The sequence below is a fragment of the Eucalyptus grandis genome, chromosome 10 (genome assembly GCF_016545825.1).
Source record: "Eucalyptus grandis isolate ANBG69807.140 chromosome 10, ASM1654582v1, whole genome shotgun sequence".
Classification (NCBI taxonomy): Eukaryota; Viridiplantae; Streptophyta; class Magnoliopsida; order Myrtales; family Myrtaceae; genus Eucalyptus; species Eucalyptus grandis.
Genome location: NC_052621.1, coordinates 12,852,126 through 12,872,856, shown reverse-complemented (window position 1 = coordinate 12,872,856; position 20,731 = coordinate 12,852,126). Strand labels below are relative to the sequence as shown.

Here is a 20,731-nt window from a genome sequence, read left to right as displayed (position 1 = left end):
AGCCTCGCCATAGCTAACAAGGGCGAGCCCCACCCGTTCGGCGCAATGCCGCCCTCGCGACCACTAGTGAGGTGGCCGGTGAGGTTGACACTCGACCTCATTGGTCGTCGCCTCGGCCGATCGCCGAGGTTTAACGATCGGCTGTAGGAAGAAGGAGGAGAAGGAAAAAATAAAAATAAAATAAAAAAGTAAAATAAAAATAAAATTCAAAAATTCAAAAATATTAAAATATTATTAAAAGTTATCCACGCGGCGCTGATTAGGCCACATCAACCGGCCAACATCCAATCAACAAAATCCGGCCAAAATTAGACAGAAAGAACTTAATCGGTATAATGTAAAAATGTTTATGATTTAATTGGCAAAAAAAAGGTTTAGGACTAAATTGGGACAAATGCAAAAAGTCTAGGAATTTTTTAACACTTTTCCCAAAGGGAGGAAGGAGCGGAACTGGATTGGTGTTGCCAATAATATCATTAGTTTATATTCTTTCAGATGCGTTCAAATATGGAAGGATGGGGGAGATTAAGATATAGTCGTAATACGTCATCTTCTATTCAATTCCATTAACTAGCAGTCGACCAACATTAAAATTCCCTTTCTCTCTTTTCCTTTTTTTTTTTTTGCTTATAATCATTTGAATCTTTCTTTTCCTTTCTAATCACCTTGTTAATTCACTCTTTTTATTATTATTTAAATATACAAAAGTGTCCATCCATTCTTTTCTCTCTTCCTTTCACGTCGTTCCGTCTCGATCCCATACACTAATTTGCCATTCTTTTCACGGATTATGGTGCTTGATAGGCATGAAGAAGAACTAGCGAAGGCAGTGGTCCAAACTGTTCCAAGATGCTTATAGCCAGACTTCCATAGAGTTTTTAGATCACTCAGTACAACGTGTTCTTGAGCTTTAGAGGTGCCGATACTCGTCATGGCTTTGCCTCTAATCTCTACACCAGCCTCATGGAAGCTGGAGTTTCTACTTTCAAAAATGATGCCAACCTTCACATTGGTGAGGAGTTCGGCTCATAGCTTAGCAACGCGATCTCATGATCTACAATCTACATATTAATCGACTCCCAGTTATGCTTCAAGCAAGCGGTGCCTTCACAAGCTCGTGAAAATGATGGAGTGCAAGGAGAGCATGGGACAAGTTATCTTCCCCATTTTCTACAAAGTCCAACCCCATCAAGTGTCATGGCTATAACTATCACCTAAGGGGGGTGAATATGTGATTTTGTGAAAATAAAAGAATTTAAGTAAATATTGCAGTGAGACAACTTCTAATAAAGTGATTAGATCTTACTGGTGCACATTTCTATCACAATTAATAAATAGAGTAAAGGATAGAAATTGCACACAAAAGTTTATAGTAGTTTGGCTTTTGCAAGTTTATGTCTACTCTCCTACGCTATAGCCTATTGGCTGGAATTCAACAGTAAGAACCAAACAGAGGTTACAAATCCTGAGCTGTAAATACTCAAGTATGTGTGAACAACTCCTTACACTCTCAGCCTCTAAAAGATTACACGGTATTGTTTAGCAAAGATGAATGTATGAGATCACAAACACACTCTTCAGACTCTTAGAATTAAAAGTTTCACATCTCATGAATGCGATATCTATTTCCTTTAGCTTTGAAATCTCTTCTTATACTCATCCTAATACAAGCTGACCATTGGACGTATCTTCATGAGGACTTATCAAGTCAATCTATCCGTTGGCCTGGATCTAGTTGAGAACATTTGATGGCTTCAAGTTTGCTTGCGCTATAGCCTATTAGCTGAAATTCATTAGTAAGAACCGATAAAAGGTTACAAGTTTCGAGTTGTAAGTATTCAAGTATGTGCGACAACTCCTTACACTCTTAGCCTCTAAAAGGTTACATAGTATCACTCAGCAAAGACGGATGTATGAGATCACAAACACACTCTTTAGACTCTTGAAATTAAAAGTTTCAAATCTAATGAATGCGATATCTATTTCCTTTAGCTTCGAAATCTCCTCTTATACTTCTCCTAATCCAAGTCAACCATTGGACATATCTCCAAGAGGACTTATCCAACCAATTTACCCGTTTGCCCGGATCAAGTTGAGAAGATTTGATGGCTCGGGATTGTTGAGATTAATGCTTTCCATAATTTATGTTGCCCATACAACAGATTGGGTTTCTAAAAAGTCGAGTGTTTATGAATAGAAAGAATGTTTCACCTTTAGAAATAAATCCTAAGAAAGTTGAATCCCTAAAGGATATTGCAAGGCTTTCCTTTTGAAACTCTTCATAAATATAGTAGGGAATCAAGCCAATTTGCCACTAGCCTTATTCCTTCCTATCTGATTTGTAAAATAGATAATAAAGGAAGTAATAGAGCAACGACTCTAGTTCTGATTGATAACGTTTGATAATATCTCATCAGAATTTTAATCTCAAAATACTTTTTATCATAAACAAAGTTTCTAAGTTTTGTCAATCATCAAAACAACTTAGGGAATGTTTTCTCAACACCAAGTGCAAAACTTGAAAGGGAATTTCGAGAATTGTGAGAACTGTTTTCGGGGCGTGGATGCCACTAGGGAAGCCAAGGAAGCTCTTGTTTCTGTTGGCGACCTACTGGGGTGGCAGCAGGATGATGACTGGTACGAACTCACTTCAACATATGCCTTGTTTACTATATATTTCACAAGATCTTCAGCGACAATAAGAATAGAGCCGTCGTTCTACATCCTCCAAGTATCCTTGTTTCTCGTGTTGTTTGACAAGCATGATGGCGAGGTGATCAGGAAAGTTGTTCAAGGAACGTTGAGCCGGTTGCGCGATCACTTCAGACTTGATGTCCCCGATCACTCGGTTGGTTAGCATCGATAATCGTGGGAAGAAGATCAGACTATGGGATGTTTAAGGTTCAACGCCTGCACATGAATGCTCATCTCAGCATTAATTATCGGTGGAAGGATAGCGGGAAAAAGGACTCTTAATAGGAGAATGTACAAATTCAGATGTCGTAATGGTGGCGAGTCCTTCCGCGGTTCAGCCAGTGCCTAAAACTTCAAGCGTGACATTGCCCGATGGGGTCAAGTTTAGAGTATCTGTTAATTATGCTTAATTACTTTATAAATATCTTTAACTTGGATATTATTAAAGCGTGATGTTATTTGCACACCATAGCTTATTTCACGCCTTTTTATTTTATTAAATTGACCAAAGCACCCTTTAGTTAGGCTCAGTTTGTTTCGCAAATAATGAAGAATTTGGAAATATTGTCCTATAAATGATTTCTTGTATTGCTTGAAATAAAAAAATATTTTTAAAATTATTTATTTTTCATGTTTAGGTTTTTTTTAATCATTCATTTCCCGCGAAACAAACGCACTATTAATGTTGGAGCTTCTACCTATTTTACATTTTTTAATTTTTTTAATGGTAATGTTTTCAGACTATCAAAACTTTAGAGTCTGGACGATGAGCCAATTTTAGGTGTTAAATAAATGTACAAAATAAAAAAATTATAATTCGTCTGCATTATAAAGTTTCAGGCCTACCCGTCCAAAAAGAAAATGAAGGGATTTTTAATTTTGTCTCGGAAATAATAAGGCACTATTATATCTCTAGAAGAGATGAGGATGAAGCGTGCAAACTGTACAGTCAATAATGGAGATAATGCTCACCACGTGGAGAGGAAAATAAAGGCCTAATTATCGGGCTCTGGGACGACGCCGAGAATCCACCATGCACTTTGGTCTTTGGATCTTTCGTGCAGTCAACCGGCCCAGCAATCATTATGCCAAGGTTAAAACTCGCTTTACCGTCTGCCTTGTTCACTTTTCTTAATTGGAAAGGAATCAATCACGCGCAGACGCGGAGAGGAAATGATGGTGAAGACGCCGAGAAATCTCCACGCCATTTCCCCTCCGCGTGAAGGTGCAGCAGCCGAGAAGGATCCGGGCAATTTGATCTCGGATCTGGAGGACGCAAGTGGCCAGTCCCGTTCCATTTTAAGAGAGGGAGAGGAGGCAGAGAGGGGACACAATCCGATCAGAGTAAAAGAAGAAATCGATGGCCGGCGCTCTGGCTTCATGTGTTTCTCGTGCAGGTCCAGTCGCATGCGGCTGGACGCATTACGATGTGTTTTTGAGCTTTCCAGGAGGCTCCAACGCTACTCCTGAGTCCTTCCCCGGTCGCCTCCATGCCTGCCTCGCCGCCGCCGGAGTCTCTGTATGTGGACCCAACGAAAGCCAGGCGGTCGGCTCATCATCGCAACTTCCCGACGCAGCCGTTTGGCGGTCCAAGATCTGCATCCCGATCCTCTCGGAAGACTACCCGTCCAGCGATTGGTGCCTCCGTGGGCTCGTCCAGATGATGGAGGGCAACAGAAGCGCACGGCAGATGGTGTTGCCCATTTTCAACCGAGTGGAGCCCTCGCACTTGCGATACTTGACCGGAAGTTTTCGAAAGATCCGCCTTTCTGATTCGGAGGGAGTGCAGAGAGCAATTGAAGACGTGAGCATGTTGCAGGGATGGAAGGTCACTGACGGGTACCAACCTCATCTCCACCCAATTCTCTTTCCTCAATAATGTTCGACACGTGATGTATGGTTGGCCAGATAAAGAATGACTCGAATTAATTCTAGTAACTGAAAGTTAGGATGTTTGGGGATTTGAGATTGGAGGTCCTCACGTTTTTTACCCTCTTTTCAATTAATTATTTTCTCTGATTTTTTTCTTTCCCTTGCATCATGTTTAGTCAAGGAGATTGAGGGAAAAGAAAAAAGGTGCTCTCCTCTCTTGTTTGGATAGAAGGAAAGAGACAGAGATAGAAGAAAGGAAAAGACCGAGAGGGATCTGTAGTCGATTTTATTTGTATTTTAAATTCTTCCAAATCCTTCAAAATATAGTCATTAATTATTTTTTTTCTTTTGTCGAAAACACGCATTATATAGTTGGCAAGATAAAGAATAAACTCAAATTTTAGAATCGAAAAGTTGGGGTGGTTTGGGGATTTGACTTGGAGTTCCTAATGTTTTTTAGCCTCTTTTCAATAATTATTTTTTTCTCCGATTTTGTTTCTCTTCCCTTTTGCATCATGTTTGGCAGAGGAGACTGACAAGGACGATAAAGGATTTTAAAGACTTCGTATTGTTTGAATATAAGGTAGGAAACAGAGAAAAAAGAAAAGAAAGGATCAGGAGGGATTGGGTGGTGTCGATTTGATGTGCGTGTTAAATTCCTCCAAATATGGGGATTAAATTATGGTCATATTGACCGACCAAAAAAAAAATTATGATCATATTGCATTCTGTTTCATTCCTTTCTCCAATTAGCATCCGAACAAACATTATGATTTAATCTTTTTGTTCCTTTCTCTTTCTCTCATGATCATTTGAATCCGTTCTTTCCTCCCTCGTCACCCTCTAATAAATCCATTGGTGATTCATTCATCTTATTCTAATAAAAAAAAAATGCCCTCTATTATCTTCTTCGGTGATTATTTCAATTATTTTTCTTCCTTTCACGGCATTCCGTCTTGATCTGATACTCGAATTTGCCATCCTTTTCGTGGTTTGCGGTATTTGATAGATGCGAGGAAGAACTAGCGAAGACAGTAGTCCAAACTGTTCGGAGATACTTACAGCCAGATTCACAAAAATGTCTTCATACTGGCCAATACAATGTATTCTTGAACTTTAGAGGAGCTGATACTCGTCATAACTTCACCTATCAACTCTATGCCAACCTCCGAAGAGCTAGAGTTTCTGTTTTCAAAGACGACACTGAGCTTCGCATTGGTGAGGACTTTGGCTCACAGATTCTAAATGCAATCTCACGGTCAACAATCTACATTATAGTATTGTCTCCAAACTACGCTTCCAGTAAGTGGTGCCTCCACGAGCTCAACAAAATGATGGAATGCGGGGTTAGCATGCGACACAGGGCCCTTCCCATCTTTCATAATGTAGAACCCAGGGAAGTGCGAAACCCGCGAAGAGAATTCCGGTATGCGTTAGACAAACACGAGATGCGCGGTGGCGAGAGTGCCACTAGGGAAGCCAAGAGTGCGCTTCGTGAGGTTAGCTGCCTTGCCGGATGGGAAGGTATCCGTATCAGGTACCAACTCACTTCAACATATGCCCCTGTGTAATTTCTTCGAACGAAATAGAGTCGTCCTTGCACGTCCTTGAATAACCTTATTTCTTATGTGGCTTGACAATTGACAGCGATGATGAACTAATCCCACTTGTTGTTCAAGAAGTTTTGATTGCGTTGCGGCGTGACTTTAAACTAGATGTGCCCGAGAACTTGTTTTGAGAAAAGCATGTTAAAGAGCGGATGTCTCCACTTTAACGTTTATCTCAGCTTTAATTAGTGGTGAAAGGATAGTGCAAAAAAGGATTCCTAAAAAGAGAAGGTACAAAATTCTGATGTTCTCCTATGAAGAGTTCTCTAGTGGTTCAGCCAGTGGCAAAATCTTCAAGCGACGTGCCTGCTGGAGTCGAGTTGAGAGGATCTGGGAATGCGGGGTGCGTTTGAGTTGTTTTGTGGAGCCAAAAGCTGGAGAGTTGGTCTCATGGAGCAAGTAGTGTTAAATTTCTAATCAATTTTGTGCAGGATAAGTTGATCTCGTGATATTGGTATTCTTGTATTTCGTTTACCATGACTGCAAATCTTTTTGCAGAGATTTAAGTCTACATTAATCACTGCACGTTCATCGGAAACATCAGAAAATTAATGTGGTTTTGTCCATTCCAATCTGGCAATGCCTCAATAAAATGCTTTTCCTCGAGCTTCCAAGAATTCCCCCCTGAAATTTTAGTGAGAGATGTTAGGAGCAGCAGGTTTGGCTTCTAATTTTGATAAAGGCGAGGACTATGCAACATGTATTCGCTAATTGCATTGACTTCTTAATTGAATTTAAATACGAGCATCATTCAATCCATAATTGTGCAAAAAGAAAAGTCATGAAATATCCATGCATATAAATTGAAACACACTATGACCATACATGACTTTATATAGACATACTTGTAATTTACGATATTAAAAAGATTGGCAAGTAATCAACAAATCTCTTACTTTCTAAATGAATATTGAAAAGATTTGTCAAGTATTCCATTAATTACTCGTCGTTACTTTTACAATAATTAAAATGATATTAAAAAAGTCATAATCTTCACATGTTATTTTATTCGATAACTTATTTTTGCATTATTTATCTTCACATGCAATGGGCATACCCTCATCGAGGCTGGCAAGGACCGCAGCCCCTCGCTAGGTCCAAGCGAAGGGTTGAGGCTCTTGCCTAGATTTGGGCGAGGCTGCTACCTCTTGCCTATTGGCTGACGACGGTCACTGGGCTTTGGCTAGTGGCCAATGGCCCCCAGTCACTCTTAATCAAAAAAGAAAAAAAAAAAAGAAAGCAAAGAAAATAAAATAATAAAAAAATTCAGCAAATTAAGAAATAAAATTCCAAAAGTCATCTGCAATAGCGCCGATGGATATCTGCATAGAATATTTTCTGCCAAAATTAGAAGAACCAAATCGACATATCGTTAAAAGGTTGGAGATTAAATTGACACAATTAAAAAGTATATTTGAGTTTGGGTTAACATTGGGGATTTTATTACGCAAATTCTTTTGTGCACTCAATATTTTGTCCATTTCATCTTCTTATTCTTCTTCATATGGGTCTCATTTTAAATCTGAGCAAATCCTTAAAAGACTAAAGGGGAAGAAACAGGCGGGAGATCCACCTTAGGGTGGAAGACCCCGTAATATCAACCATGTATTCCCTCTCAATAGGGAAGACAAAGATTAATTGAGAATTAAGGGGGCCATCGATGGTGAAGGTAGACATCACATTAAGACTTCGGTTCTAACTATCGCTAGGTAGGTAGGTGTAATAGCCTCCTGCGCCTTAGGTGATACAATGGAGCGAGTCCCTCCAGTTGGGCTAGCCTGTGCTTTGCACAATTGGCTGGTAACCAACTTGCCGGTCTGGTACCCTAGTTTTGCAAATTTTTTAGGGATAAAAAAGTATTTGAAACTAATATTAAACGAGTTAAAAAGTGTTTAATCATATCGTGTTAAAGAAATAACATGATAGCTCATTAACCTAAACTCGTCAGAGCATTTAGCTGCAAGCGATAAATTGGTGATGTTTGGAGCATTAAGGCGACCAGTCCATCAGCTATATGATCGTGTTGCTGTTGTATATGATAAAATTTTGCATGATCTAGTAGTGCCTAATATTCCAGTTCCTTGATTGATTGCCACGTGTTCAAGTGGAGCTCACTTTTCACTATTTTTTTTTTTTTATTGTGATCTTCTTGAAATCGTGAATATTTTTCACGAGTTTCAAATGCCATGTTCACTTTCTTTCTTTACTTCCTTCTCGAAATCCTTGGTTGCATATAATCTTAGCGAACAGGTTCTTTGCGGCCACTCACACTGATTGGAAGAGCGGGCGGCGTTGAGCTCCCGGAGGGGGCCAGCGAACGTGAGGGCGTGATGGAGGTCGAGGGATTTTGGGTGAGGGGCAATCTGGAGGTGGGAGGAGCCATCGTAGGCGTTGTGAACGCAGATGAATTTTGGGTGAGGGGCAAGGAGGTAGAGGACCTTGGGGTCCATAAGGAGGCGACGGGAGTTGAAGTTGTTGCCGGAGACGGCGGACTTGTCGATGGGCTTGAAGGCGGAGGAGGGAGCAGAGGAGGGATCGAGGGGCTCCCAACGGCTCCAATTATCTCGCTTCACCAATTAATTTATCCACTAGAGATGATTGTTACCATTTAGCAGTTTCCCCCCTTCTTCACCAACACCAAGGGATCAGATCCTCCATAATCATTGATAATCTTCAAGATCATATTATCGTCTCAATGATAACACCCGTACAATCATCTGCTCCAAAATCGTCATCCCCATGTTGGCTCAATCGCGACAATGAAGGCATTGTAAAAATCTGAAAAGCGAACCCCACTTAGGCATGTGACAATTGACTAATAGATTAAAGTACCTCTTTCACTTTGAACCTTCTGCTTTCATACGTCGAAATGTCCCATGCCTACTGATTGTCCACCATCTTTCAATCCTAAACACATAGATTAACTGAATGGTTCATGGAGGCTGCCTACAAAAATTTGGCGAGAGCAGGCACCTTGACGAACCGAGAGCTGTAAGCATCTAGCTGCAGCACCAATCCAACACCAGTTTAGTTCAATCGCAACAATACTTTTTCTGCATGGCCTAAGCTGTATACATAGTTAAGCTAGATTGCTTCGCGGCTCATCACATTCATGTTCAGCAGCACCTTGCATGGACCGTGGATGAATTGAGACATGATAAATGAAATCCAGTTGAGAAGCTCGGACGAGCAAAGATAGGTCTCAAGTCCGTGTAGTCTCGTTTGGAACTAAAAGTTGTTGGAATAATCTTCAGACTTTCCCCACCGCTGCCTCTGGAAACCCCCCATTCAAAATAAAATTCTTCCAGTTTCTAGCAGTTCCATTGTCATCAAAGCAGAGTTTTCGGTCAAGTTACTGAAGGCGAAGCATTGTTGTTAAGGAAGCAAAAGGGTAAGGAAGTCGAGCAATAGAGCGAAAGCAAGGTCAGAATTGACAGCAGATCCAATGACATGTTTGAGATTGATGATCTTGTGTGCGAACTTTCGCAAGTCAACCATGATGAGTCGAAAAATGGCCGGCGGGTTTAAGGTGGATTGTTTTTTAAATGAAATAGACAGCAAGCAAGCACTAATAAGAGCCCACGGAACCCAAGAAACATACTACTCAATGGACCCCCTATTGGCAAAAGGCGATCGCCTCTAAAATGCCGTTCAGCATTAGAGTTCAAATGCAATGGAAACAAAGTGGGCATTAGAGATGAGTGATCATAGTCAAACTGAGTGATAAGTTGACGAACTAAAGTGTCTTGCATAGCGTTTTGCTCATCATGACTTATATTTGAACTATACTTAATTCAAAATTTAGTTGAGGACAATATTAACACGGTATGCTGTATTTCAATAGAATAGACTTGGCTTATGCATAAAATTGCAGACTTCTGGAAGCTACCATTACTTCAGAATCTAGTTTGCTATCCCTCTTCAAGTGTGATAGATATTACACAATTTCCAAACCTCACGTACAGAAGCTTGCAGTTGTAAAGCAAATTTAAGCCATCAATTAGTTGGCATTCCAGTTCACGTCATTCACTCAGCAAACATATCATGTTTGCACAAAAGATGTACCCTGGTATCGAAAATTGATATCATGAGAACATATTGCGTCTCATTTTTCATCTGACTGACATTGATTTAGCAAAAAGTTATCATGAGGACATAATCATGTTACACTTGTACACAACTTGCAACATTAAGTACAGGTAGCTAAGAAGCTCTTAAATGTTTCGGGACAGCAGTACTACATTGATGAGCAAAGCCCTTCTGCCTGAGTTGTACATGGGTAACCAGTGAAAGATAGAAAGTCAGCAGGGTTTGAGAAAGAGGGTATTCCATACCACACTTGATTGTCCTCGTCCAGCCCAATTGAAAAGCTCTCTTCCCCAGCTTGCAGCAAAATCAAATGCCACATTATTATTTAAGAAGCCTTGATGAATAAAACTTGGTCATATGCCCAAAGAAAACATTTTCAACTAGGAGAAACTGAGAGGTACGGCTGGTTTGCCATGTCAGATGATTGAAACAGACTTTGCCAACACCGCCTAATAATATGTGACAGAAGGTTCTTATCAAGATATAAAGATAATGAAAAGACGTGACAAATGGAAGATTTGAAGGTTGTTGATCTCTAGTCTTGTCGGAAGGTCAAGACAACTTATCAATAATCAAAGGGGGCGGCATTATGAAATCACGAAGACCCAATTGATAAGCCTATTGTTGTCATCAGCCTAAGGGCTGATGAGCTTAATTTCCACATATTTTTGTGTTCTTAGAGGTCTAATAAATGCTAGCATTATAGTATTTGCTACAACTTTCAGATGACAAGAACTAAAATCTGTGGCCGGAAAGGAGCTGCCAACTAGACTGAAGCAATGACGACTTCTGTAGGAGACAATATCGAAAAAAATTAAATATACTCAGAACAGGTGGCTTAGAATGGGGCAAGGAAGGACACATATGCATGCACCCAATTCGCACACTCGATGGTAGAGCAACTGATTAGAAAAGATATGGATCCTAATTAGTCTTCCGCCATGGTTTATAATTCCTTATGCTTTATTTTGACTATTAGATGACGAGCTTTCAGCTTGTAAGAATAAGAAGGCAGCAGAGAAGTGAACTGCTTAATTGAATTACATACAAGGGATATAGCCCACTGTCATGTCTCCCTAACCAAATAGTACATCGAAAACTTTAGAGAAGAAAGCTTATGGTATTGAAATCCCCAGTACAACTTGCAAATTAAGGTAAAAGCAGCAAAACATACTGCACAGAAGAACAAAGAACCAAAATGAAAACTCAAGACATGCTCGTAGGTGACAGGAATAGTGACCAAGGATAGTCACATGGAATTCTGCAAATCACACAAAATAAACTCAAGGGTTATTGATGAGATGCAAAATAGCTTGACTAATAACATAGTGTAGGTTGCCTAAAAGACATTCAATGCTATTCCAAGCTAACATTGAAACATGCATCTGAAAAAATTTTATAGGTCATGAAAGAAGGTACAAGAAGTGTAAAAACTAGTATTCATCATAAGCATCACTACAGAAAAAATCATTATAACCAGGAAGCCACAAGATGACGTTTGTTGACATTTGAGCCACACTTATTCATATAAGTACCCGTGTTGTACTTGAGATCAAGGGAAGTTACTAACCAACAGGTGACCTTTAAGTGTACCACCGCCGAAGTGAAAGGAAGCCACACCCTTCTTAGACTTCTGGCTTTCATTTACAAAGACCACTTCAAGAGGCATCACAAGCCAAGGCATAAATTCCTTGACGCAAACGCAAAAATTCACCCCAGTCTGAACTTGAGTCTTGCAATCAACAATTGCCCAGTGCAACCCAAAATGCTTACAAATGCAACCAAGTCTCATGATAGGAATGTAGACCTGCACGAGCTTCACCTACATGGAACATATGAACAGACCTCCAACTCTCAAGAGCATTCTTGCCTTTTTCATAGGTACCACGACCGGAACCAACTAAAACACGGTCATGGTTGAGTAAGAACTCATCCTTGTAGAGTTCGCCATCCTCCTTGAGGATTGACACAGCCTTCGCCGTCACCCCTCTGTATTTAGCATCGTAGGTGAAAGGACCAGAACTGGGTGATCCATACATTACATGTTATCATAAATGAGTAAATTGACACAAGTAAATTTAGTTTCCACTTATGTGAAAAAAAACATAGGCCCCGGATCTTTTAAAAGCACAATGGACAGGAAAAACCAGAATCAAAGTTAATCTTACTTGTTAATGCATTGCTTCCGTTATTCTGCAGAAGGCCAAGACCAGAACAAGAAAACTATTCCTGACGACCTACACACATTTTAGAGTACAGGAACAATTTATTTTAAACACCTATCAGAATCATGGCGGTTAGGTTTGAACTAACAACGAAACAAACATCAAGCCAAGCCTTAACCCACCAGGTGCCTCAGCAAATTCAATTCAAAAACTAAAAGAAATGCCAGAAAAATCTCTATTTAAGGACATGCGACATGTCTCTCACATGTCTCTTCCAAAGCATAAATTTCCTATACTTGACTAACAAAATACCAACGATTGCTAATCATGACATGGGCTGAATTTCCACATGTGAGCCACTAATCTCCACAGCCGAAAGTTCAGTAGTATAGTAAAGTTATGTCTTGCATGTCGATCAGTTCATTCATTCAAACAAGCAGGGAAACAACACTCCATTCGCCAAATTGGATGATGAAAAAAAAAAGGCATTTTCAGCTTATTCAAAGCGGACAGGACGAGAAACCACTACCATCTAATGGGTGATTGCACTTACGTTTGGAGGCGACCGTCCAAGAGTTTCCGAAGCAAACAAAGTTAAGAAGAGTGACGTCTGAACTGGGGAGTGTGAGGAGCAACTGAACGAATTGAAACTGGGAAAGCAGAAAAGGATCAGAATCTTCCTATTTCCAATCAAGGAAAAGCAAAGAACAGGCGGTGCGGATGAATTGTCGTCACTGAAATGAGCTCAGGCTCAGACCTGCGGCAGGAAAAAGCCCAACGGCCCAACGTTGTCATTGCAATTCAGAGGTTTCGTGTGTTTGTCTTAAGGTATGTTTGGTAATTATTATTTTTTTCATCTTTTGTTCCTTAAAACATAAAACGTACAGAAATTTATTTGATAATGTCAGCTAATTTTTCTAGGGAATAGAAAAGTAACCGGAGAATAAATTTGGAATAGAAATAAGAAATAAAAAGAATCTACTTCTTGTTCTCGAAAAAAAAAAAAAAAAAAACTATTTCTTAATATAAATTATTTCCGAGAATAGAAAATTACCAAACATAACCTTATGGTCATGGGTCAAGTTCAGCCAATTACTAATTGAACACAAAAAAAAAAAATTAGGACTAATTTTGGCTAATTTTTAGGACTTTTAGCATTAAAAAAATTACTAATTGAACACTTAAAAAAGGAAAAGTTCAGCCAATTTGCCACACGATAGTCCACCAATTTAGGTGATGGACTAACCGGTGTATATATGATTCTAACTGAAAACATCTATAGTACTTTAAGCCACAAGTGGCATAATACCATCATATAATGTGAATAAACTGCTTTCGTTGGAACTATCATAGTTTAATTGTATCATGTTAAAAAATGACCCATTAATTCAATTACTTAAATGTTACAAACGGCACCTCACAGATTTAGTAGGTAATTTATAAGAGACAATCTAATCCATTTTTGTTGAATTCGAGCCAAGTTAACTCCGTATCATGCTGTGTCAAGAGTTAACAACTTTATGGAGCCATCCTACCTAATAATTTCTAGGGTGTGATATGTTCTAACACTGCTGATGTGTAATTTGAGGAAGAGCGATACTAAGAGTAGAACTTTTGACATTCCTCCTATTTTAAGAGCAAGCACCGGTCCAAGGTACACCTTGAAACTGGACTAGACCTACCTTAATTCAAAGACATCTTGAGCAACACTCTCAAGGAATACCAAATAAAATAGAAAATAAAAAATAAATTGGTCATTTCCTGTATTAGACCCTACAATCGAACTAGACCAACTAGATCGGTTTTAGGATAGCACTAGGGTCTATAGATAAGTTCCAACTTCCAAAAACTAATAAACAGTCCCAAAATGATAGGTTCCCCTAAAACCACTCACCCCTAATTTTAAGTTTTTTCATAAAGGTACATGGAAACTGTTGGAGAAATCTTCCTAGAATATTTTGAAGCTGACAAAACGTTTCCATCGCCTAGTCCGAAGATTTGCGAGACTCTTCTATTCAAAGTCCGAAGACCTCCAGGACCGCTGCACTCAAGACTCAAAGTCTATTCTCATCGACAGCTTCTAGACCGTCGAAGAAGGGTTATCGTAACTTGGTGTTTCATTAAGGATTTGACCTTATCGATGAAGAAGATCTCTTGGTTGGATATAACATAACATAATCCTTTAATTGATCATGATTGATTCAGAGATTAAAGATCCAATGATTGGCGAAGTATACTTGGAAGGTTCTACTTATGGAAACCGAGATCCTGATTGTATGGGCGAGCAGGATTGATGGGCTATCGACATGTTCCTTTAATAGCTCGAATGATCTTCCTAATTGATTCCGTCCAACGGGTAGATTGGAGGAATTCATTTGGTAAGTGCCAATGGGTATGATGGCATAAAGGAGTATAAAATGAAGACGTTCCAGTTGTTCGAGTGTGTGCACGATAGAAGAATTCCAAAGTCTGAAGCTCTTTGTTCTTAGTCAATTCATTTACTGAGCGAAATTGTGTACGCAAAAGAGAGTTTATATTCTGAGAAATCTTGAGAAAGTGTGGTAAAGCTTCTACACTGTGGAATCAAGGGAGAGACTTGCTGTAATAACTCTTTTGTTCATAGTGAAATCCAGCCGGTGGGCTGTTAATGCGGAAGAGTGGACGTAGGCTTAGAATAAGTCGAACCACTATAAACCTTGTATTCAATTTTCTCTTCCCTACTTTTTACTTTGATCATAATTCATTTTGTTAACCAAATGATAACTTCCTTTCTAGTGTCTCGCTTAGTATTGCTCTCTTATCTCGAGAAATTATTTTTACACCTATTCACCCCCTCTAGGTGTTTATACTAGCTATCTCGTAAAACAATATCCATATATCTATAAATATTCATACTTATTTTAATCTAAATATTGTTCCTAAATTTTAAATATATATAAAAAGAATTTAATCTTTGTTTTTTTTCTCATTTAATTTAGTTAAATCTGTTTGCTTTGAAACTCTACGTTTTTTTTTTGGTCAAAACTTTGAAAATCTACGATTATTCATACAAAAATACGATATTTTTACAAAAATAAAACCCATAGACTTAACTAAATTTAATGAAGAAAATAAGAAACACCAAAGCTTGAAAATTTTATCAATGGATAACATCGTGGTTTTCAATCTACTTTCTAGATCAATAAAAACATGATGCCACCTTTTTATCATCTTTTTACATAGTGTTCTAGTTCCATCTAAGTATATTTCACTTTATGTTTTCTATACCAGGAGAAATGGAGATCATAAGCTAAATTTTGGGCAATAATATGATTTTAAAAACTTGAGAACCAACTAACTTATTTGACTTTGTTACTGAAAGTTGAGAGATTAGAAACTAGATCACACATTTTGCAATCGCTTGGGAACTTATGGTGATTTTTTCATTTCTTTGATCAATAAAATGACTACACTAAACATCAAGAAATAATTTAACGACCACATTAAACGAGCTAAACTTTTAAATAGACATTACATATAGGACAAAATTTAGGGACAATGAGTATTATTCCCCTAAATATAAATTGCATTTTTCAACTTCATCCTAGAGTAATCTTAATAACATTCTTCTTTTTTTTTGGAAATAAAAATTTAATCTTATTTGTATCTAGAATGAAACCGAATTCCAAAGACTACAAACATAAGTGCATTTAAAAGGGGCATGACAAGCTGTCTTTCTCATCCCCATACTTCCAATAACCTTATCGCCTTTCCGTCGCGCCCGTCGGGCTCGCGCACCGAGACCGCGAACGATCAGCGGTTGCAAGTAAAGAAAGCCCGAAGCTTCTCACCTCCTCCCATCTCCCATGTCGTTGATCCAATCTACAGACTACAAAAAAAACCTCATCTTATCATCACTCCCCTATCCACCATGGCCAATGAATCTGTCCACTAAGTAAAGATCACCTGACACCGCTAAATGCTTCGAAGCCACAGCCAATACTGTAGAATGGCAACGAGAAACTTCGAAGTCTGAAAGATGTATCCATCTGTGAAAAATCCCCGGAGTAATCCACGACCCAGTCTTTGCCTTCATACACCGCAATGTCACTATAACCAATTCTCATCCCCGTACTTCCAACAACCTGATTGCCCAACTTCAACCATGAAATAAACCGAACAGATCTAAATCAGAACCTACGCTATCTGGATGCATCACTACTTTCTGAACATCATGAAAGAGGCCTCCGGTTGTACCATGATAATCGAGGGTGTATTGCCTACAGATTTCAACCACTTGGAATTGGCGAGAATCGAGTACCTTCGGGAACTTGTGGAGCAAGTAGAAGGAAGAACAGATGCCGTGGAACCGGAGGACATCCATGCAGGTGTCGAGCTGCTTGCCAATCATGGAGAGAATCTCCATAGGAAGATCGGACCATGGACATCTTTTGGTTGGATCCATGGGAGCTCTGTAAGACGCAAATTTGTGTAACCCAAGATCTCCATAACTAGAACAAGAACATGCATAATTGAGTAGAAAAATTAACGCACCTACTTTGGGATCCATTGTTCTTGAAGCGGAAGCGGAAACACAATGTTCCACGTGCAAGTACTTCTCCTCTATTGCCCTCCGTATCACTGGCTCAATGAGGCGGCCCCATCACGTGTAGTGTTAGGTAAACGCCCCTTAGGTGAGGATACAGGTGAGAATTAAGGTTAGATGAGAGACTTAAGCACTATTTATAGAATTTTCAGCCAGTCTCTCTCATTACGGGCCGAGCTCAACTCGGCCCACACTAGCCAGCCCATATTAGACTAATTAAGAAACATTCTATCTCACCTTAGACCAAACCCTGTAAAACGGTAAATTACAATATCAATTAATATAGTCCACAATTAGAAAAACTCTTACAAGCTCTCCTGCGTTTCTGCACGAGCGATCGCCGATGTTGCCAGAAGAAGAAGAAGAAATCGTAGCATAGTGTATGTCTGCAAAGGTCAAACCGGAAGAGTTGCGAAGAGGGGTTTGTGCTTCCATGGTAGGACAAATTGAAACCCTAGCTCTCTCCTCGAGGTGGTGCGTGCACTTCCCTGAACTAAATTTTGGAGTCAGATGGCCTTCAACATGATATAGGCAGTGGCGGTGGTGGTGGCGGTGGCGGACCAAGACCAGGCTTCGTGGGCCCCGCAAATTGGAAATGGCCTATTTCGAAAATCTGGATCTAGCCCACCGTTCGAGAGAAGCAAATCAAATTGCGGATTGAATTGACCAATCTCATAGACACAACTTTCTTCCTATTCTTAGAGACTGGTGTCACGGCCAAGAGGTTCCGGTAACTAAAGGGTCGTGCCTTGATGTGGAGGATCTCCTACGATCGCTTGGATTCCCAATGAGTCTTCTTCCAAAACTTTATAAGGGCAGGCGATACGGTAATTAAGCAGCATTCTAGAAGTCTCTAGCTTTATTTATGTCGGTAGTTGGTAGCTATCATTAAGTGTCGGTAGATGAGGCAGTGCGATTTCGTCCGCCGGATGAATTCTAGATCAACGGATGTAATTAGAGAGCCTCAAGTATAAGAAGGGCCCGTCTCATTTGTATCCATCCAATTCTTTCGGTAATATCAAAGCTCATTTCTTTCCAGAGCTCCTCTCTCTAGAAGCTTTCTCTCTCTACGATCCGGGTAAAGTGAGCGAGTGTGCGATCGATTGAGCAAGGCTTGGCTTAGGTGATCCAAAAGAGCCTGAGTCACCACACGGTCACGATCCCAATCGATTGGCCCGTGACAAGTGGTATCAGAGCAAAGGAGGGAATGTCGAGCCAAGATGCTGTTATGGATGGAGAGGCCGTGCAAGTCAAGGAGACCCGCGGCCGAACAAAGAAAAGAGAAGCCTCGATGGACGTCGTAGCTACCTTGGATGAGAAGTTCCTGAAGGTCTAGAGTGCCATGGTCGAATTCATGGAAGGTCTTGACAACGTGAGAGACCGGATCATGGAGGTTGAGACCTCGCTTCGTGAAGACTTTACGACTAGTCTCAACGAAGCTACCGCCCCATTGCACAACAAGGATGAAGCCCTTGAAGCATATGTGTTGAAGGAGCGCGTCCAAGTGATCGAGGAAGAAAGCCCTCGTAGGGACGAGATCGAAGCCATGAAGGCGGAGATCCAAGAGCTCAAGATCGAGCTCGCCCTATGCAAACATCACCAATGGAGCGATGCCCAAGCTGGAGGTGCTGAAGCCTAAGGAGTTCAAAGGCAACCGATCCACCAAAGAGGTGAACAATTTCATGTGGAGCATGGAGCAATACTTTGACACCGTCAACATCCAAGATGAGTTGATCAAGGTAAGAACTGCTTCAATGTTCCTTTTCAATACTGCAATGCTTTGGTGGCGCAATAGGTGCGACGAGATGAAGCGTGGCGCCGATCCCGTGGACACATGAGATGACTTCGTGAAGGAGTTCCTAGACTACTTCTTCCCTGAGTTTGCTCAACAAGAAACCCGTAGCAAGCTCCATCGCCTCGAACTAAGGGGCACAATCTGAGAGTACGTGAAGGAATTCACGGAGCTCAAACTCCAAATCCGCAATCTTGGAGTCAACCCCCGCCTTCTCCTTGCTTCATCTGCAAAGGTCCACATTGGACTCAAAAGTGCCCGAAGAAGGGCAAGATCAATGCCCTCCTAGCCATCGAAGAGGTGGATGAGGAGCCTAAAGAAGAGAAGCAGCAAATCCGGCTTGGAGCTGTGAAGGTTGTCAACATTGTCCAAGCTCGATCGCCATCCAAAGAGAAGGATATTACACCAAACATGGACATGTTCTTCGTGGAGGTCGAAGTGTGCGGCCGAACGCTTTATGCTTTGGTCGACATGGGTGCCTCAAACATGTTCATGTCGACTGAGGTGGTGAAAGCCTTGGGACTTCGCGTGGAGCCAACTGGGAAGACATTCAAGCCCATCAACTCGGAAGGCCTCCATGGCGTAGGATCAACTCTGGATGTGGATGTCAAAATCGGCGGATGGAAGGGCAAGCTGGCATTCGAGGTAATTCCTCTTGATGATTATGATCTCATCCTGGGTATGCAATTCTTCCATAGTGTGAGGTCTATGATCGACATGAGGACCAAGTGTATCATGATCTTCAATCCAAAATGCCCTACTATGATCCCTATGATGAAAGGGGTGGTTGACACTAAGACCATCGCCACGATCCGACGCCTCGACAAGAGCTTGAAGGTCGAGAAGCGCACGCACAACCCATCATCCATGGAGAAGCCGAAGGTAGAGTTGAATCCTACTCTAACGCGCAACATGCCAATCCAAGTGCTTTTCCCCGAAGTTGTGTGCTCACCGCATGCCTTGCCCAAGCCAAAGTTGGAGCCGAAGATAGAAGGGTGTGGTCCTTCGTTCGTGAGCGTTCGAGCGAAGCAAAATCAAAAGAAAAGAGCCCGTGCTTGTGCGAGGAAGGCCGCCCGTCGAGCTCTGAGCGACGAGGTCGTCACTCGAATGAGTGGGGGAGAATGTCACGGCCAAAAGGTTCTTGTAACTAAAGGGCCGTGCCTTGATGCAGAGGATCTCCTACGATCGCTTGGATTCCCAATGAGTCTTCTTCTAGAACTTTCCAAGGGCCGGCATACGGTAATTAAGCAGCATTCTAGAAATCTCTAGCTTTATTTATGTCGGTAGTTTGTAGCTGTCATTAAGTGTCAGTAGATGAGGTGGTGTGATCTCATCCGCCGGACGAATTCTAGATCAACGGATGTAATTAGAGGGCCTCAAGTATAAGAATGGGTGCCCTCCCCCTCATTTGTATCTATCCAATATCAAAGCTCATTTCTTTCCAAAGCTTCTCTCTCTAAAAGCTTTCTCTCTCTACGATTCGGGTAAAGCGAGCGAGTGTGCAATCGATCAAGTAAGGCTTGGCTTAGGTGATCCAAAAGAGTCTGAGTCGCCGCACGGTCATGATTCCAATTGATCGGCCCGTGACACCGGCTTACTAATCCCCTAGAACTTTATGGGACCTCATTGTTTCCAAGGTCTGTGTTTTTTTATAATGAAGAAACTACTTCAAGTAATGAAGTTCAGTTATCTTTTTCGACCCCAAGAAAAAAATGAAAGGGGAATTTTTGTTTTCCAGTTTTAGTAATGGAATTTCATTCAAATATCTTTCAGATTTTTCTATTCGATTTTGATTCGTGAATCTTGGAAAATCTAATCTTTTCTCGTTTGTCCCGAGGTGAGTCTTTATCATGTACCATAAATATCTGCAATGTTTTCTAAATTAAATTTGTATTGGGTTATCTTATCTAACAATAATTTCAGTTCA

The 20,731-nt window shown here is 40.6% G+C and overlaps 3 protein-coding genes across 3 annotated transcripts; 1 reads left to right on the top strand and 2 right to left on the bottom strand.

The window, feature by feature from the left end:
• Positions 1 to 3,702: 3,702 nt before the first annotated feature.
• LOC104423561 lies at positions 3,703 to 6,787 on the top strand. Its single transcript, XM_039303091.1, has 3 exons — positions 3,703 to 4,533; positions 5,576 to 6,103; positions 6,214 to 6,787. The coding sequence occupies exons 1-3, from the start codon at positions 4,055 to 4,057 to the stop codon at positions 6,302 to 6,304; spliced, it is 1,098 nt and encodes a 365-aa protein (XP_039159025.1). The 5' UTR covers positions 3,703 to 4,054; the 3' UTR covers positions 6,305 to 6,787.
• Positions 6,788 to 8,350: 1,563 nt separating this feature from the next.
• Positions 8,351 to 8,914, bottom strand: LOC120288709. The gene is made up of 2 exons (XM_039302819.1): positions 8,885 to 8,914; positions 8,351 to 8,740 (listed from the first exon to the last, which is right to left on the bottom strand). Exons 1-2 carry the CDS (start codon positions 8,912 to 8,914, stop codon positions 8,351 to 8,353), a joined length of 420 nt encoding a protein of 139 aa, XP_039158753.1.
• Positions 8,915 to 10,339: 1,425 nt separating this feature from the next.
• LOC104421825 (UPF0548 protein At2g17695) lies at positions 10,340 to 16,871 on the bottom strand. Its single transcript, XM_039302818.1, is given in 7 exon segments — positions 10,340 to 10,449; positions 10,451 to 10,556; positions 11,829 to 12,030; positions 12,104 to 12,284; positions 12,431 to 12,499; positions 16,373 to 16,563; positions 16,728 to 16,871. Coding segments are annotated over 7 exon segments (966 nt in total). The 3' UTR covers positions 10,340 to 10,376.
• Between the last annotated feature and the right edge of the window lie 3,860 nt (positions 16,872 to 20,731).

Coding starts and splice junctions, on each gene's coding strand:
- LOC104423561 (XM_039303091.1), top strand. CDS start 4,055: ATGGCCGGCGCTCTGGCTTCATGTGTTTCTCGTGCAGGTCCAGTCGCA. Junction 4,534..5,575: donor GGATGGAAGGTCACTGACGG/GTACCAACCTCA, acceptor GGTATTTGATAG/ATGCGAGGAAGAACTAGCGA. Junction 6,104..6,213: donor TGGGAAGGTATCCGTATCAG/GTACCAACTCAC, acceptor GACAATTGACAG/CGATGATGAACTAATCCCAC.
- LOC120288709 (XM_039302819.1), bottom strand. CDS start 8,914: ATGGGGATGACGATTTTGGAGCAGATGATT. Junction 8,741..8,884: donor CGATTTTGGAGCAGATGATT/GTACGGGTGTTA, acceptor TAATTGGTGAAG/CGAGATAATTGGAGCCGTTG.